Consider the following 19393-nt stretch of genomic DNA (forward strand, 5'->3'; position numbering starts at 1 on the left):
AGTTGAAGGAGACACGCCAGCACTGTTCTAACCCAGAAACATGCCACACTCAGTCCAGCTCTCTCTTCAACCAACGGTGTATCCCCATGGCTTGATTGACAGGTACTCATGAGACAGGCAGTATCCGCCCGGGGGTGATTGGGGGATCCAAACCAAAGGTTGCTACACCCAAAGTGGTCGACAAGATCGCCGATTACAAACGCCAAAACCCCACCATGTTTGCCTGGGAGATTCGGGATCGGCTGCTGGCCGACCGCGTGTGTGACAACGACAGCGTGCCCAGCGTCAGCTCCATCAACAGGTGAGAATAGAGTTTGTGTGTGTGTGCGTGTGGGGGTGTGTGTGTGTGTGTGTAAAAGCATGTGTGTGTTAGAGAGTGCGTCTGAGTGGGCGTGTCCGTTTTTGTGCGCGTGCGATTATGTGTTTCCGAGATGTGTCAGTAAGTGTGTGCGTGTCTAGGAGAGTGTGTGTGTGAGAGAGAGAAAGGACGTAGTGGAGGCTAGTGAGGAGTAGAGAATAGCAACGAGGCCCCAGCCTCCATATTTATAAGAGGCTGCAGCTCAGTGGTTCAACACGATGGTACAATGACAACCCTTCCCCTGAGCACAGGAGCGGAGGGAGGCGCAGGAGGGAGGGAGGGAGGGGGAGGGAGGGAGGGGGAGGAGAGGAGAGGAAAAGGGAAGAGAGGTGTGCTTGAGCAGCCAAGCAGGAAGTGTGTGGCCCCTCTGCCATGTCAACCTGCCTAGCCACTTCACACACACACACACACACACACGTTCTGACGATGGTCATGTTTTCTCTGTCACTTGTTCGTCTCTCTCTCTCTCTCTCTCTCTCTCTCTCTCTCTCTCTCTCTCTCTCTCTCTCTCTCTCTATCTATCTATCTATCTGTCTCTCTTGCTATCTCTCTCTCTCTCTCTCTCTCTCTCTCTCTCTCTCTCTCTCTCTCTCTCTCTCTCTCTCTCTCTCTCTCCTCTCTCTCTCTCTCTCTCACATACACGCGCTCGCACGCACACACACACACACACACACACACACACACACACTCATATACTTTGTTCTTCTCTCCTCCAGGATCATTCGGACTAAGTCCAGCAGCCACCAGGCCAGACAGTCCAATCTCTGCTCACAACCTAGGTGAGCAACTCTGTTATACTGTCAGGAATGTACCATGGTAATGTTACATTGTCAGTAACATACCCTGGGAATGTTACATTGCCAGCGACATACCCTGGTATTGTGTAAAACGCTCAAGGAATAAAAAAAATGCAAGGACCTCGTCCTCTCTCTCCTGACCTCCCTCTCTGCCTCTCTCTTCCTCTCCCTCCCTCTCTCTTCCTCTCTCTTCCTCTCCCTCCCTCGGTGTTCCTCTCTCTCCTGCCCTCTTCATCTCCTCTCTTTCCAGTGGATTGTGTTTCGGTGTCTGTCAGATCTTCATAATCACATTTCTTCACTTAATCTAAATTAATTTCACACACACTGCTCCCCCCCCCCCCCCCACACACACACACACTTCACTAAGATTACACAGATAAAAGGATCCAAGTCTCAGGCGGAAAATTGAACATTCAGATTTGGAGAGCAAAAGAGAGAAAGAGAAAGAAAATCTGATAATTGAGGTTCAAAATGAAGGGGTCGAAAAAGGAGGGATATGCATCCATTACGTCGTTAGCGAATGAGAGCAGGCAGCACAGGACTTTTATCTGACGCTCAGAGGTTTGTCCGTCTTTTTTCTCCACTCTTTCTTTCCTTTCCCGTCTTGTCGTGTTTGCTGTCTGCGGGGAGAGGGGATTAGGACGTCTCCACACCTTTCTGGCCCTCCAGGGACACCATCTGTCACTCATACCCAGCTCCACTGACAGGAGGACTGATAGGAGATCGGAGGGTTACAGTGTGTGTGTGTGTGAGAGAGTGTGTGTGTGTGTGTGTGTGTGTGAGAGAGAGTGTGTGTGTGTGTGTGTGTGAGAGAGAGAGAGTGTGTGTGTGTGTGTGTGTGTGTGTGAGACAGGTATATGTGGCTTGCTCCCTCGAGGGGCAGAGCAGACAGATAGATGAGAAGAGAGAGAGGAGAGTCCCACGAGTCATAGATCCACACACTCTGTATACTGTAGAGATGACTAATCCCACAAACTCTCTGTGTGATACCTAACCCTAATCCTGCAGCCTTAACAAGTCCTTCCTAATCACATTAAATGACTCATCTGACCTTTGAACTCTGTTACCAGCCTCCTCCGTCGCGGCCACACAGGTCTCCGCAGTAACCAGCGACTCGGCTGGCTCCTCCTACTCCATCAGCGGCATTCTGGGAATAAGCTCAGCTGCTGACGCTGGCAAGAGGAAAAGAGATGATGGTAAGGGTGTGTGTGTGTGGGGGGGGGTTACACTCCCCTCAAATATATTTATCCTCAGGTGGACGGTTTTCATCCTCTCTCTCTCTCTCTCTCTCTCTCTCTCTCTCTCTCTCTCTCTCCTCTCATCTCTCTCTCTCTCTCTCCTCTCTCTCTCTCTCTCTCTCTCTCTCTTTCTCTTTCTTCATCGCCTTCTCTTTCTCTTTTTTTCTCTCTCTTTCGCACACACACACACACACACACAGGACTATTTTTGGGCCCCCTCTTTTCCAGACCATAGTGAGAAAAGCACAGATGGAAAAAGCCTTAGACATCAGGATGGTTGACATATGTGTGTGTATGTGTGTATATATGTGTGGGTATTTATTTGTTTGTTTGTCTTATTTGGCAGTAAAGCACATCACAGAAAATAGTTGGATTTCAGTGTTTCAATAGATCATTAGTACTAATGTGCACTTACATTTATTAACATAGGTTTGCGCATTAGTGTGTCTGCACGTATGTATGAGTGAGTGAGTGGGTGAATGCATGTGTGTGTGTGTGTGTGAGGCTGTGTCGGTGACATTAAAAAGCCATCACAGACAGTCTGACTCAGGTAAATGAGACAACGTTTGAGTGTGTGTGTGTGAGGCCATCACAGAGACAGTCTCCTATGGTAAATGACACAGGACCAGATGTTGGAGCTAGGGGGGGTTGACAGAACGCTGCTGGGCCCACTCTAACACACACACTTGCATTTCCCTATTTTCTTGAATGTTTCACTTAATTTTGCTTGGATACGACCCACTTCACGTTATCACGGCAATAGGACTTCAGATGTCTAGTCAGTGACTATCTAGTCGGTGTATATCTATGGCAGGACAGGAGAGTGGGGATCCAGTCAGCGTATTTCTATGACAGGAGGACAGGAGGACAGGAGAGTGTATAACTAGACATCGTTGGCTCTGTGATGAGTTTGATTGTGTCATTAACAGCAATGTTAATGACAACGTCTATTACCATGGCTCCTGCTGGTGTGTGTGTGTGTGTGTGTGTGTGTGTGTGGATACAGCAGCTGTGCAGGGGAACAGGGGAAGGCGTGACCGGTAGTTGGGGGTGGAGGGTGGGAGGTGTGTAAGGGGTGTGGGGGGGGCAGGAGTGTGTGTGGGTAAAGCTCTGTGGTGACCTCTGACCTCCCCCAGAGGAAGGGGAAGTGGGGGGGTGGGGGCGTGAATGGGAGAACTTGACTTGTGAGGCCGAAAGGCCCATTATATCTAAGACCTCTACTCTTAAGGGAGATTTCAGGGAGGTAGTGAGAGTGTGTGTGTGAGTGAGGGGTTGGGCGCTGCTACATCCAAACTTCATACGCAAGAGTAGAACTAGTGTCTGTCCCCCTCGGTTTCCACCATGACTTTTCCCAGAACAGCAGGTTGACCTTTCACCTCTCTGTGCATCCAGCGTGACACCGAACGGCTTACCAAAGAAAAGCGCTGAGAGAAAGAGAGAAAGAAAGGGGGATAGAGGAGGGGGAGGGGGAGGAAGGAGAGGGGGGAGGAAGAGGGTGGAGGAACTTTTAACCCACAGTGTTCTTCTCTTTGCCCCCGCCCTTTGATCAGTGGAGTTTAGGGTGCACACACACACACACGCACCCACACACACACACACACACACACACACACACACACACACACACACACACACACACACACACACACAGGGTTCAGTCTATGGGGTCAGAGTTACGACCCCTCATCCCATCAGTATGATAATCTATGTCAAGTGCAAAGAGATTCACCGCCAGCGGTGTCCCACCCCCATGGGCACACACACACACACACACGCACACAGTCTCACTCACACTCAGATAGGAGACAAACACAAACAAATACACTGTCTGACTATGATTCACCTCCTGTTTGCTTTCTGATGAGGAAACGGTTTCCAGAGAGTGTGATAAAAAGAGAAAGAAGAAGAGGATGACTAAGTGAGGTAGGAAGAGAGGGAAGAAGGGAAGAAAAGAGAGGACAATATGTGTTCATTGTTGGTTTTGTTCTCTTCTGAAAAAGAGGGAAGAGAAGAGTTTTCCCTTCTCAGAAGGCCGTTACAAGATTGAAGCAGCCTTGTGTGTATGCGCATGTGTGTGTGTGTGTGTGTGTCCCCCAACAGTGAATAGGATTTAACCCGTCACGGCAATGAGTTTCTTTACCACTGCCATGGACACAATGAGACCAGCCGGATATCAAACCATCCAGCCACACACAACACACACACACACGTTTCTTAATGCATTGTCATATTGCGTCAGTAATTATGATGAATGGTTGATGTTTATACTGTCATTACAGAAATTCTGGGGTTGAGAAAAGATACTATCTCTCTCTCTTTCTCCACTTGTTCTTCTGTCTCTCTCTTGCTATCTCTCTCTCTCATCCCTCCATCAGTCTTTTGTGTGTGTTCTGTTCTAGAAAGCTGGAGTCAGTCTTTGAAAATGACGATGTGCAAGTGTGTGTGTGTGTGTGTGTGAGTGTTTGTGTGAGTGTGTGTGTGTGTCTGTTGGAGAGACAAGGACAGAGAGAAAGCAATAAGCTGGCTGAAATGGTGCCATCAGAGCTACATGATTGATCAATTGAATTCCATCAGAAGGCCTGGCCAGTGGGATTAGGAGGGTCGCCTTGGGATGGCAAGCTAAAGCATCATAGACATCATACTGACTTTATCTCCCAGAGGAGGTTCCTGTCACTAGACACCCAGATCATACACTCCCTGACTGGGTGTGTGTGTGTGAAGGACACTTTATAATCAAAGTAAGAAAACGTAAGAAATGGTTTGTCTGTAGGCTTTAAGGTGAGCTGTGATGTATGAGTGTGTGTGTCCAATTGACTGCATCATTGAAGAGTACTTACATTTACATTTAGTCATTTTTACGTACGTACGTACGTAATACTGTACAGTAGATTCAATAGAAATTCAATATTGTCTAAGTATTTCTCATGACTCGTCCTCCTAATTTTCTCTCTTCTTTTTCTGAGGATCCTACCGCTCTCTCTCTCTGCCCCCCCCCCTTTCCCTCTCTCACTTGAGCCTGGCTAAAATGGATCTATGTCTTTGCCCCAAATGAAAGATATTTTTTGGAGACCCTCCACCTCTCCCCCATAACCCTCTCTGTCTGTCTGTCATTTCTCTTTCTCCTCACAAAAGTACATTCACACACACAGAGAGAGTGACAGAGAGACAGAGAGAGAGAACGAGAGAGAGAGAGAGAGAACGATGAATTGGGTCTATAGCTGGGATTTTCACCCTCATCCCTTTTTCTCTTTAATCTTTCTCTTCGTTCCCTCTTTCTAATCATTTGTGGGCTGCGACTCTTCAGAGTTCTTATAATTGTCTTGTTCAGCCCCCAGCGCTCCAATAACGGACCAGCGCTCAGTCACACAACCCCACTGACACGGCCAGACATACACTCTGTCCAGGAGAGGGGAGCGGGAGTCATATGGCGAGAGAGTGCGTGTGTCCTGTGTGTGTGAGAAAGAGACATAATGGATTGCATTTATATGGCACTCGATCCTAGAACTCTTTTTATCCTCTCTCTCTATCCCTTGTGTTGAGCTCGTAACCGGTTTTCTAACAATATTTTCATCCCTTATTTCTCTCTCCTGTCCCTCTCTCTGTCACAGCAGTAGTAATTCAGCAGTGGTCTTTTTCACATTGTAAGATAAGATGAGACTTTTTAAACAAAGCACTTAAGCTCTTTTTGATCATTACATTCTTATTCCTTAGGTTTGTACTCCATCCTTTTCTCTCCCTCCCTCTTAATAATTCTGTGTTTTATTTCTCTCTGACATCCTGTCTTTCTCTCCCTCCACAGGCATCCAGGACTCTCCACTGGCCAATGGTCATGGTGGGGCCGGGACTTCCTCAGGAAGCAGATGAGAGGGGAGCTCTTCTTCGCAACAGCAGATCGAGGTATTGGACCGCCTGTCTGACAGACAACTTTCCTGGCCAATCCCCTGGCAGCCCTGACCTCTCCCTGACCCCTGACCCTGGCAAGGTAAGGGGCGTGGCATAGCAACAGCATCCAGGTTGAAATACTTGAGGGGCACTTGATTATGTCATGCTCACAAAGTCTAAGGCAAATCGGAGATGTAATCGAGCATACCTCATTGAGCTGACTGACGTGGGTGTGACGGAAACACCTGAAGCTTGTGCTCCGTCTGTTGCCCTGCCCTGCCCTGCCTTGCCTTGCCCTGCCCTGCCCTGCCCTGCCCTGCCTTGCCTTGCCCTGCCTCGCCCCTGCCTTCCCCCTACCCTACCTTGCTCTACCAAGTCCTGCCTTGTTCGCCCCACACTACCCTACCCTGCCCCGTCTTGTCCTGCCATATCAAAACCACTTTACTTCTATTATTTCTATTTCTACAATAGGAATTCAATAGAGCTGTACAACAGCAAATAAAGAAAAGGTGCATGTCAGCCGATAATAACGTCAGAAGGCTGTGGTCTCAGAACATCCATCGACACCAGACTGTGTAGTTGATTGCAGCTCAAGCTGGGACACTATTGACTTCTCCGTCATCCTCTCCCACACTGCCAGGTAATGAGTGGTGCAGGGGTCTGGGACCTGTCCGTCAATATGACCTCCCTCCCTACTGCTCAGGGATGTCAATAGAACACTCAGCGGGCAGTATGCTGATGTATCGTGGGAATAAAGGGAGGGGCTTACGGAAAGCAACCAATCCTAACCGAGTTTTATGTTAACAATCATGATGACGCTGGGTTTCAGTGGTCATTTGTTCAGGGCTTTCTATACATTCTGATTTAGAACACTGGATGTTTTCAAGCTGGACACAGAAGTTCACGGCCTCACAGGAAGCTGAGGAGATGAGACCCTTGACAAGGAAGGTGCTTAGCAGGGGCTCTTTTCTGCTCTGTCAGCATCGCTCTCTAGACTGAGAGGTTAGAGGTTGTACCGGGACAGGACCTGGTCTGACCAGGGCAGGGTGAAGCTTTGGCCAGTCCAAGACCCAGACTGACATCTGGACTGACAGCCATCTCCTCCAGCTGACCCACACACACTGTCTAGTGTTTGGGGCCGAGAGGTCGATGGGGATTGGCTATCGAGGCTCTATAGCCTACGAGAGAACACTATAATACTCATAATGCTGAGGTCAGGGCCCAAGCCAGGCCCAGGGGTCAGAGGTCAGGGGTGAGGGTAGGGTGTTAACCTCCACATCACATAGACTCTGTAAGACACAGTGGGGTCACACACACATACTTGCATGTGGGACAACAGACACACATTCCTGCACCTGCATAAACACAATGTCATCCTTTCACAAACACACACTTTGCTGCGTGTACTTGATGGGCACACATACACACTTGTGCCCATCCAGACACATCACACAGTGTCACCATGCAAACGCTCTCATAATTTCAGACACATTCAAACACAAGGCAAAGCCTCTGATGGCAGTAGCACCCTTGTCCTTTCTCTCCCCCTCTCTTCGCGTCTCCCCCTCTCCCCTCTCCTCCTGTCAGACTCTCCCCAACACTCCTCTCCTCCTGTCACCCGCCCTCTCCTCCTCTCCTCTCCCCCCTCCCCAGTCTCCCACTGCAGCCTGAAAACTTTTAGTTCCCAAACAGAATGATTGACAGACACACATTGAACACTGGTGACTGGCAAGTCACAGGTCTTGGTGAGGTCATGGGTCATGGGGGCACGTTTTAAGAGACTGCTGGTGGACTTGGACCTGGCCTGGGGCTTGTGTGTGTGAGGTGCTTGTGTGTTGTGTGAGGTGCTTGTGTGTGTGAGGTGCTTGTGTGTGTGAGGTGCTGTGTGTGAGTGAGCGTGTGTGTCTGTGTTACCGTATGAAGAACACAGAGTGTGTTAGCAGAGGGCTCCAGGGTCCCTGGGAGGATGCTTTGGCTCTGTGGCAGTGTTGCCCAGTCTCTGATCTCTCCTCTCTGTTGGCCAGCCTTCTCTCTCACAACACAGTCTCTGTGGTCTATTAAGTCACAGTATTAATTAGTTGTGTGTGTGCGTGTGAGCCTGTCAGGCGTAGTGATTTTGAATTTCCCCTTTAATCACTTCCTATTACCCAGGTGATACATCACAGATCCGATCGTCCCTCCAGACCCCCAGGGTCCTAGTGTCCAACTGGGGGAGGGGCAAGAGGAGAACTGGGAAGGGAGGGTGTGACAGCTGGACAAGGAGGGACAGAGCTGCCACTCGCTCCCCCTCCCTCATTCATCCTCCATCCCTCCCTCCCTTCCTACCTTCCTTCCTCCCTTTCTTCTAATCTAGTCATGTCTGTTGTATTCTCCCCAGCATGTGTCATGGCTAATTGAGGTGGAAACTGAAGGTGTGAGCGCTCCTGAATATCTTCCCTCCACTGCCAGTCTCAGTCTGTGCATTGATAAATATCTTCCCACCAGTCTAGGTTCTATTTTGTGGTTTGTGGTTCACTGTGAGACCTGTATTTGTTTTTAGTCTTTCTACCAGGACTAGAGATAGATAGAGACAGAGAGACAGATAGAGATAGAGAGATAGAGACAAAGAGAAAAAGAGAGAGAGACAGAACAGAGAGAGAGAGAGAGAGAGAGAGAGAGAGAGGAGAGAGAGAGAGAGAGAAGGAGAGAGAGAGGAGAGAGAGAGAGAGAGAGAGAGAGAGAGAGAGGAGAGAGAGAGAGGAGAGAGAGAGCGAGAGAGAGAGAGAGAGAGAGAGAGAGAGAGAGAGAGAGAGATAGAGAGAGAGAGAGAGAGAGAGAGAGAGAGAGAGAGAGAGAGAGAGAAGTGAGAGAGAGGACAAGGAGGAGAGAGTCGAGAGGAGAGAGAGAGAGAGGAGAGGAGAGAGAGAGAGGAGAGAGAGAGAGAGGAGAGAGATGGAGAGAGAGAGGAGAGAGAGAGAGAGGGGGGAGAGAGTGATGGCACTGTGAATGGAATGGGGGATGGAAAAGGTAGGAAATACCATTATGCAAATAACTTGTAGCGGCAGGCCCAAGATAGAATGAATGTGTGTTTGTGGGTGTGTGTGTGTGTGTGTGAGCCAGTTGGCCGATTAAGCCCTCATCTGTTATTGATGTGAGATCTGGACCAAACGATTACAGCCTTGAACCTTCTCTGTACTATCTGACCTGTGTGTGTGTGTAAGGGTGTGTGTGTTTTAGATATGAAAAGTGGACATTTTATGTGTGTGTGTGTGTGAGGTGAGGTAACATTGTTATACAATCTCCCCTGTTGATATTGTTAAAATCAATATCAGGGGTAAAACTGTCCAAGGTTTTGTAAGCTTGTTATTTCACACAAGCTTACTTGATTTCCATGCTCGGTTGAATACAGCAAACTCTCACTTCCATCCTCCTGCCTCCTTACCATTTCTTCTCTTCCTACCATGCTAAACGTTACCCCCTTCCTCCTCTCTCCTCTCTTCTTCTCCTCTCAACTCTCCTCTCCTTTCTCCTCCTGTCCTCCTTTCAACTGTCTTCCTCTCCTCTCCCTCCTCCTCTCTCTTCTCCTTTCTGTCCCAGATGGGCCTCTTCTCTCGTCCCTGATCAAGGCTGATGGCACTATGAGAGCTGGAATTGACAACATTTACAGGCCACAATGAGAATGATCCATCTTCCTTAGCAACCTGTCACCGTCGCCGGCCAAACTTCATCATCGCCAATTACCTTCTAGTCGACCAGCCCCCTTTTCTAACCTCCTTCCTCCCTCCATCTCTCCCCCTCTCTGCCTCTCCCCGCCCTTCACTGACACACACACACATCTTACATGGACATATTAGGAGACTACATGACAATTGGGGGTTGAGCAATGAGGGGGAAAGTTGTTTAAACTGAAAGAGAATAGGAGAGAGACAGGAGTGAGATATTGAGAGATAGAGAGAAGGGGGAGGAGAGAGTGGAAGGGAGAAGGTAGAGAGAGGCAAAGAAAGAGAAAGAAACAGAGATAGAGCAAGTGAAGGGGGAGAGGGGGGAGAGAGAGAAAGAAAGAAAGAGAGACAGTTAGTGTAAGCCCTTATTGGGCAGGTCACAGTCCAGTGGTTGTGTTGAGTACAAGCACAAGGGTGTTTAAGAGGTCAGTGAGCACACATGAACACACACCTAAGCACACACATATTAAAGTAACATACACACACAATGACACACACAGGACTATTTAAGGGCTCAGTGTGTAATTCTCAGTGCATCAACCAAAGTTCTGATTGCTGTCATTGGTACACAGAGAGGGAGAGAGAGAGAGAGAGAGAGAGAGAGAGAGAGAGAGAGAGAGAGAGAGAGAGAGAGATACAGAGATAGATAGACAAGAGGGAGAGAGAGAGAGAAGAGAGAGAGCAGTCAATGACTACGTATCATGAGGGAAAATCCATAGTCCAATACATTCCATCTCTAGTTGCTCATCACTGTCATCCTGATGACCACAATCACTCTAAACCATTTATACCTCTGGTACACCTAGATAGACCTAGTGAGCCAGCACCTGATGAGGAGGGATGTGTGTGTGTGTGTGTGTGTCTGTGGGGTCAGACACAGGTGAGGGACACTTTCTATCCATCACGTCTGTGCATTTCATGATGAGAGGAAAGGAGATTGGCCAGAATACTGTAAGACAAGACTGAATGAAAATAAATGGCAACAAATTCCCAGGACCTTTGCTGAGTCTGTTTGACAGTACATCTGATTATACAATTATACAGTTCTTCTGAACTGATTAAATACTTCTGGTACCTGACGTCCTGCCTTCTTTTCAGTCTTTGTCTCTCTTTCATCCATCCCTCATTCTCTTCCCCGATCTCTTCATTTCTTACATTTATAGGAAAGGGTCTGTGGATAGGTTTTCTGCCAGACTCTTATCTGTGTGTGTGTGTGTGTGTGTGTGTGTGCGTGTGTGTTTGTGTGTCTCAATGATCACAGGTTTTATTGTTGTCGTACAGGAAGGCAGGAGGCTTTGTGTTATCTTTACTGTACCTAGGAGATCAGTGTGTGTGTGTGTGGGTGTAGAGAACCCTGATCCTGTGGTTATAGACTCTGGCCTGGATGTACAGTAAATCCCTGCCTTTGTCAACAGATCAATAACCTCTCCACTGGAAGTGTGTGAATGTGTGCATGTGTGTGTCTATGTGTGCGTTTGTGTGTAAGTGTGTTTACTGCACATCCTGTAACTCTGTATTGACACGTTGGAATATGATAAGGGTCCATATGGGATTTATAGCAGAATATTAGAGGTTTAACACGTGCTGGTGGAACACTCCCCTCCTCCACCTCAACCGCATTACTTAAGTAAACTCTCTGTCTCTCTGTCTCGCTCTCTCTAGTCATCAGATTACTCCATGGCCTCTCTAGCAGGGGGATTGGAGGAGATGAAGAGCAGTTTGACCAATACTGCAACAGGAGCGGAGATAGGAGCCAGTGTTGCAGGTCCCCAGTCCTATCCGCTGGTACCAGGTAAGATACGACCACAATATACGAAGACACACCCATGTTTGACACACCCACAAAAAGCACGCCCACTTGGTAAAGGACCTACATTCCCTCCTCTCCCTAGAACACACCTCCTGATCCTCACACCCTACTCCCTATGTCCTACTCCTTACTCCCTATACCCTATACCCTACTCCCTATGTCCTACTCCTTACTCCCTACACCCTACTCCCTATGTCCTACTCCTTACTCCCTATACCCTACTCCCTATACCCTACTCCCTATGTCCTACTCCTTACTCCCTATACCCTACTCCCTATGTCCTACTCCTTACTCCCTATACCCTACTCCCTATGTCCTTCTCCCTACACCCTACACCCTATGTCCTACACGTTACACCATACTTTCTATATCCCACAGTCTGTACATCTAATATTATGAAACAGTCTGAATTACTCCGGGTCCAGCTACTCCTGAAAGAAGAGCCTGGCGGGTATCTTTTCATCCCCTCTCTCCATCCTTGCCTCTCTCTCTCTGCTTTCTTTGGTGTTTCGAGGCGCTGGGAGAGGTGTGGGTTAATTAAGAGAGCTCAGGGAGTGTTCGGACAAGGCCTCCATGTTCCAACCTCTAATGACACAATCATAGCCCTGGGAACCTGGGAACCTGGGAATGAGGTTTTTGCTTGTTGCCTCAAAGGAATATTACCTGGCCACACCGAGAGAAAAAGAGGGATATTTCCATTTTCTCTTATGTATGCATACGCACACGCACACACACACACACACACACACACACACACACACACACGCACACGCACACGCACACACACACACATACCTTTATATGTATGAATATCATTTGCATATTTATTCTCTGCCAGTCTCTCTCTAAAGAGTCTGTGTAGCTTAATTATGTCTGAGTAGTGCCCTCTAGAGGATGAAAGCACATATACACACACACACACCCCCACACACACCCATACTCCACAAAACTCATGTTTCACAAATCCAATCTGCATGTTACTGTGAGTCAGAGAGGGAATGAGATCGAAAGAAAGAGGGAAGAAGAGAGAGAAAGAGAGAGAGATTGAGAGAGAGAAAAACACTTGAAAAGGCTATGGTGAACAGAAACATGAACAGACATGCACACACACACACACACACGCACCTCAGAGGATCTGGCCCTGTCTGCCCCCTCTAAGTTAGGTTGTAGAGACTCCATCTCTCCCTGTCCTCCCTCGCTCCCTCTCTCCTCTCCTCCCCCTCTCCTGTGCCCTGCTCATTGACCCAGAGAGGATGAGTAGCCCGTCTGGACTAATGCCTCAGTGTTGCATCCAACGCAGAGAAAAACTTTAGAGGGGAGGTGGGTGGAGGAAAAAAGAGGTGCGGGGTGAGAGGGAAGAGGCGAGGTGGATGGAGGGAGGAGAAGGTGGGGGTGAGAGGGGAGGTGGATGGAGGGAGGAGAAGGTGGGGGTGAGAGGGGAGGTGGATGGAGGGAGGAGAAGGTGGGGGTGAGAGGGGAGAGGCGAGGTGGATGGAGGGAGGAGAAGGTGGGGGTGAGAGGGGAGAGGCGAGGTGGACTGAGGGAGGAGAAGGTGGGGGTGAGAGGGGAGAGGCGAGGTGGATGGAGGGAGGAGAAGGTGGGGGTGAGAGGGGAGGTGGATGGAGGACTATGAGGAAGAAACAGTGCCCTTTGCTGTTCACCCTGCATCGCCAATGCTGTTCATATCAACACAGTCCAGAGCTCTCCTCTTCTCTGCCTTCTACCCCTCTCCTCCTGTCCCCTCTCCCCCCATCTCCCCTCCGCCCCTCTCCCCTCCCCTCCCCTCAGCTCTGCCTTTCTCCTCCCTCTCTTCTCAGTCAGTTAGTGCGAGCTAAGTGGAGGGGAAATGAGTGGGATTGATGGTGTTAGTGAACGAGTCCTTTATGATGATGATAAATGTGTGCGCGCGTGTGTGTGGGTGTGTGTGTGTGTGTGTGTGTGTGTACGTAAGTGATGATGATGATGAATGGACGGGTCTCTCTTCTCGTCTCCGACTGTCGAGCGCTGCAAACACAGAGAAATGATTTCGGCTGACACACTGTCATGTAGTCTAATGCAGTTATAAATCCTAGCAACAGACTGACAGAGAAAACGAAGGAGAGACGGAGACAGGGAGCAGAAGTAATAAGAAAGGAGAGAAGGAGGAGTGTATTGAGAGATATGAGGAGAGGAAATGGGGAGATAAGAACATATCTGGCTATATACTGCTAACCTGTGGTTATTATCTGTGTGTGTGTGCGTGTGTGTGTGTGTGCGTGTGTGTGTGTGTGTGCAGGTCGGGACCTGGCCGGTACCACTCTACCGGGATACCCCCCACATGTTCCTCCAACAGGACAGGGCAGCTACTCTACCCCCTCACTAACAAGTATGGTACCTGGTGAGTATCCACACAAACACACCCCCACACCCACACACACTCCGTGAGATTTCTTACTCTGTCTACCACTATTTCTTTTCCTTTTGTGTGTGTACAGTATGTGTGTGTTAGGGGGCTGCACTTGTCTTTGCCACTTCCTTTTCCCCCCTGTCTGCTAGGCTGACAGCACTCCCAGGGGGGTGATGTGTGTGTGTGTGTGTGTGTCTGTGTGTGTGTGTATAATTAGAGCCCAGTCACAGTATCACAGCTGTCCCTTCTCAACATTAGTAATTTGTTTTTAATGAGAATCACCAGTGACCCACGACTAATTCATTCATTCCTTTCCACTCTGCTTTTTACACAGCTTTGTGTTTCAATCCTGGGGCACACACACACACACACACACACACACAGATACCTCAGGGAGATCTACAGTAGAGTGGTCAGTGTGGAGTGAAATAGTCAAAAACAAACACGAGCAGGAGGGAAGAAGAGAAGAGAAAGATTAATGCAGCGAGATAGTGTCTTCTCAGTCCCTTGCTGTCACATCCCCCCCCCTCACACACACACACACACACACACATCTCTCTGTGGACTTGTAGGAACAGCTTGTCTAAAGATGGGTAACCCTGTCCCCTTGCTCTCACCCCAGCCTGTACCCCGGTTTGACAGCATGTTTGGGTGTGTGTGTGTGTGTACTGTACGTGTGCCTGTGTGCTTGACTGCTTAACAGCATGTGTGTTTTTCAAAGTATACGTGTGTGTGTGTTGTGTGCATTTGACAGTGTGTGCGACCTTGACATAGAGCTCCGCACGGGGGGACCCCCCCCCCCTCCTCTCCTTCCCCCTCGTCTCCTAAACAACCTGACACACTGCCGTCACCGCGGCAATGACAAGGGGAGGATGTTAGCACCCTGGGACGCCATGGAAACCGCCTTCCGACCCCACCTGACAGACGCACTCTGAACACACAAACATACGCATGCACACACACATCACACACACACACACACTGAATTAAGAGAATGCAGACAACAGTGTAGAACATGAACAGAACAGACACACACTCAAACGTGAAAAGAAAAATGCACACTCAATGAACATCTACACGCGTCACAAACAATAACACACAACTTAAACAATGACACACAATAAACCCTCCTAGCCCCCACACTGTCTAACTAACACGCCTACCTAGATCAGCTTCCCCACATATTACGTTTCAACTTAAAGTTTGAATGTGTTTCCACTTTGTGGACGTATACATTCAAAGTATTTAGTTACTGTGTGGACATGTAGAGCCATACGGTCTACTTATGTGTGTACTTTACAGTCATACTATCTAGTGAATTTAAGACCACATGTACTCCTGGGGTCTGTTACGGTGTCTTAACTCTGTTCCAGCAAATAATCCTCTTTTCTTCTGTTCTCTCTAATATCACCCTTTCATCAAGCAAGCAAACTCTTCTGCTGCTCTATCTTCCTTCTTCACCTTTCTGTCTCCCCCCCCTCCCCCCTCCTTTGTCTCCAGCAGGGGGCTGACACTCAGAGGGGGTGTAGAGAATCAGTGAGGCAGAACCGACAGAACAAGAGAGAGAGAGAGAGAGAGAGAGAGAGAGAGAGAGAGAGAGAGAGAGAGAGAGAGAGAGAGAGAGAGAGAGAGACGGAGGGAGGGAGGGAGGGAGGGAGGGAGGGGGAGGGAAGGAGGAATGGCGGGTGGGGGGGCGTCAGGGTCTGTGACTGAGAGGCATGAAAAGAAAGAGAGACACACAGAGAGAGAGAGAGAGATAAAGAGAGAGAGAGAGAAAGAGAGACACAGAGAGAGAGAGAGAGAGAGAGAGAGAGAGAGAGAGGAGAGAGAGAGAGAGAGAGAGAGAGAGAGAGAGAGAGAGAGAGAAGAAATGAAAAGAAGAAAAGAGAAGAATGTTGTTTTGACATAAGAGGCTATGGGAGGGGTGTACTACAGAACCTGAAAATCAGAGGAAGAGAGAGAGAGAGAGCTCAATACTGTACCAATAAGATGTTGTACACAAGCCTCAGTTAAACCAAATATAATAACCAACTCTTTGAAACAAGTTCCAGGTACTGCAGGCAATGTAGTTTGCAGTAGTAAAATAGTATATCGGGTTGATTATTTATTCCCTCATAACGCACAGCTTCTTGGGCTTTTGTGCTAAATCAACAGCTGTGTTTGGAGACATCTCTGAGGAATCTATGTGGTCCAGTTATACAATCATCTCCATATGTTGACCCTTTTCTTGCTGTTTCTGTGTCTTTCAGGAGGAGATTTTTCTGGAAGTCCGTATTCCCACCCTCAGTATTCGACATACAATGACTCCTGGAGATTCCCCAATCCAGCCTGTTAGGTAACCATGTCTATCTCTCATATCCCCTCACCCCTGATCCTTACAGGCTTCTGAACATCCTCTACACTCATCGTATATACTGTCATCATCATTCTCTGCTAAACATTAAACAGGGGCCTAGGACAGCACAGGACCCCAGTACTGGAGATAGGGGCTAAGTTGACAGATCTAGAATCATATCCTGACAATCCAACCAGATTGTATTCCTTTTTTTGTTTTCAAGATTTTTTCAGTTTCAGTGTGATAGTGACAGGAAATGTAGGAAGAGAAAGAGGGGAGAACATACAGGAAATGGCCTTGGCTGGAATCAAACCTGGCCACTGTGGTAAGGCCTTAGCCTCCGTGGTACGCGCTCTACCCGGTGAGCCACAAAATACCCCTATCCTAACCATATCTTATTCTGAAGAGTAGCAAGTCATGGCCAGGGCTCAGAGTTCAGAGGCTCCCTCGAACTGTACTGTGCTGTGCCCCAGTATTCCAGCAGGACTATGGGTGGGCAGGGTCAATGCCAGGGGGTCAGAGGTCAGATTCTCTAACTGTCCCTGTGTTGTGTTCCAGTGTTCCAGCAGGACTATGGGGTCTTCTCTGGGGACAGAGATCGGCTGCTCCTCCAGCATTTTTCACCAGCCAGGCAGGACAGATGCAAGGTAGGTCTGATAGACAGGCGAGAGGATGGCTTCACAAACAGACGAGATGGGTGGAAAGAGAGAGAGAGAGAGAGAGAGAGAGAGAGAGAGAGGAGAGAGAGAGAGAGAGAGAGAGAGAGAGAAGAGCAAGACCGCAAGAGAGAGAGAAAAGTGAGCCTGTCTGTCAGAGAACGGGGGTCTGTCAGTGGTATGTCAGAGATCTTTAGCTGTGGTGTCTTTATCCTGCCAGTCGTGCGGATTAGCTGAGGAGGGCACCACAGACCTGTCACACACACACACACACTCGCACACACACAAACAGGTTAATGGATGGATGTGAAACGGACAGGTACTGGAGAAAAAGAGTGTGTGGGTGTTGTATGAGTGTTCATCAGTATGGGGGGTGGGTGGACAAGGTTACAGTATTGAGTTGACCTCCTCTTGGGGAGAATAGACCTGTGGGATCAGTACCAGTAAAGCTGTTCTCTCTGTCAGCTTACAGTATCACTGCCCTTCCAATGTGTGTGTGTGTGCGTGTGTGTGTGTGTGTGTGTGTGTGTGTGTGTGTGTGTGAGGTAGTCAGCTCAGGCTGTGAGCACTGGTACTGATATACATAGGTGAATCACCTATGGGAGGGTCAGAAGAGTAGGTCTTTCCTAAGTGAGTTTGACTTTGTTTCTGTCTGTTTTTAAGTGTTTCTGTCTGTAACCGTTGTTCTGTCTGGAAGTGTTGTTTCTCTCTGTCTTTAAGTGTTTCTGTCTGTAGAAGTGTTTTTTTCTGTCTCTCCACAATGTCCTCAGTAATGATCCTCTCTTTTCCCTTTTATGGTTCATCTATCATCCTGCTCTTGATTTCATCCCTTCATTATCATGACTTCTCCACATCTCTGGTCTTGAGATCATTATATCACGGCTGTGTGTGTGTGTTCATCTGAGTTTCCTGTGTTGCTCCAGGGTCGCCATATTACTACAGTGCCGCGTCCCGGGGGGCAGGGCCTGCTGCCACGGCAACAGCCTCCGCCTACGACCGCCACTGACCCCCCCTCCCCGAAGAGAAAGGGTGGATGACGGAGGAAGGAGAGAAGGAGAGATAGCACCAGCACTGTCCAATACTAGCCTGCCTACCGACAAGAGGAAGAGGAGGACGAGGACGATGATGAAGAGGAGCTGACTACCATCTGCTTTTTGTCAGTAAAGTTTAGACTTTTCTTTGATTGACACTCAACCCAACCAATCCCAGCCTTGCTGAGACACACAGCAGGAAAACCATTACCCTGCTATTCCACCTTCTTGTCCAACAGCTAGGACTCACTATGAAGCTGTTACAAATCTTTATGAACAACTTTATGACAGGCTGAGAACCATCATAGCCGGAGTTGAATCATGGGGTCCTGGCACTCTCCACCAAAACAGCGCACCCTGTTAAGGCTCAGATGTTTAGTGTTCACTTCCCCACAACTCATTACATTACTGTTGCTCTTTCACCCAATGTGTGTTAGTGTTCTACGAACCTTCATAATAACAATAGTGCTGTGACTGGGTGATGTTACTGTGTTTATGGCCAAATCCCTCTTTACAATCACTCCCCAGCGCTTCCTTATCAATCTTTATGTACATTCCACCATTTCCTTCTCCAACCTGAGATTTTGTGAATGTTTGACCTCTGTTTTGAAGTCTTGTATATGCAGTCAGTCAACTGGGGATGTAAAGACAATCTGATACGAATCGCTCGGGGGAGAACCAATCATACCACTACGATCTGTCATTGTGATGACATCACATAATTGTGACATCACTGGAATGTCAAACGCATGCAAGAACACCAATTCCAAATGGAAGTACGTAATAATTAGGCTGCCCTGCTTTATGACGCAGCCAGACATTGTCGCTGTGTGAAGACATCCTGGGTGGAGTGCCCAGCCTCATCATTCTAACCACAGTTTGGCTAGGTGGTACAGAACACCTGGCCCAAGTTACTCTGTGTCCTACCACACACCGGCATGCCTGGTGGCATGGACACACTTCCAGACAGTCCGTTCAGTAAAGCACACAGCTCACTGTCAGTATCAGTAGTCAACAGACAGATTCTGCTCTCAACATGTGCCAGGCCTGACTGTTGTTGTATAGGGAAGTGCTAAAAGAGCTATTTATAAAAAGGAGAAGAGACAGAGTAATATATTTGAAAACAATATTTTTTTTCTTTTGCTGTGTTTAGAGGAAGATGATGGTAACAATGACAATGATGGTGGTGAAGATGAAGT

At 48.3% G+C, this 19393-nt stretch overlaps 1 protein-coding gene across 1 annotated transcript; it reads left to right on the forward strand.

The window, feature by feature from the left end:
• Positions 1-117: 117 nt before the first annotated feature.
• LOC134033774 (paired box protein Pax-5-like) lies at positions 118-18169 on the forward strand. The gene is given in 14 exon segments (XM_062478054.1): positions 118-301; positions 1075-1088; positions 1091-1111; positions 1114-1137; positions 2226-2351; positions 6193-6225; positions 6228-6274; positions 7270-7284; positions 11639-11768; positions 14062-14163; positions 16422-16515; positions 17074-17154; positions 17730-17734; positions 18087-18169. Coding segments are annotated over 14 exon segments (861 nt in total). The 5' UTR covers positions 118-215.
• Positions 18170-19393: the final 1224 nt, after the last annotated feature.

Source organism: Osmerus eperlanus, chromosome 14 (assembly GCF_963692335.1).
Source record: "Osmerus eperlanus chromosome 14, fOsmEpe2.1, whole genome shotgun sequence".
In the NCBI taxonomy this organism is placed as follows: Eukaryota; Metazoa; Chordata; class Actinopteri; order Osmeriformes; family Osmeridae; genus Osmerus; species Osmerus eperlanus.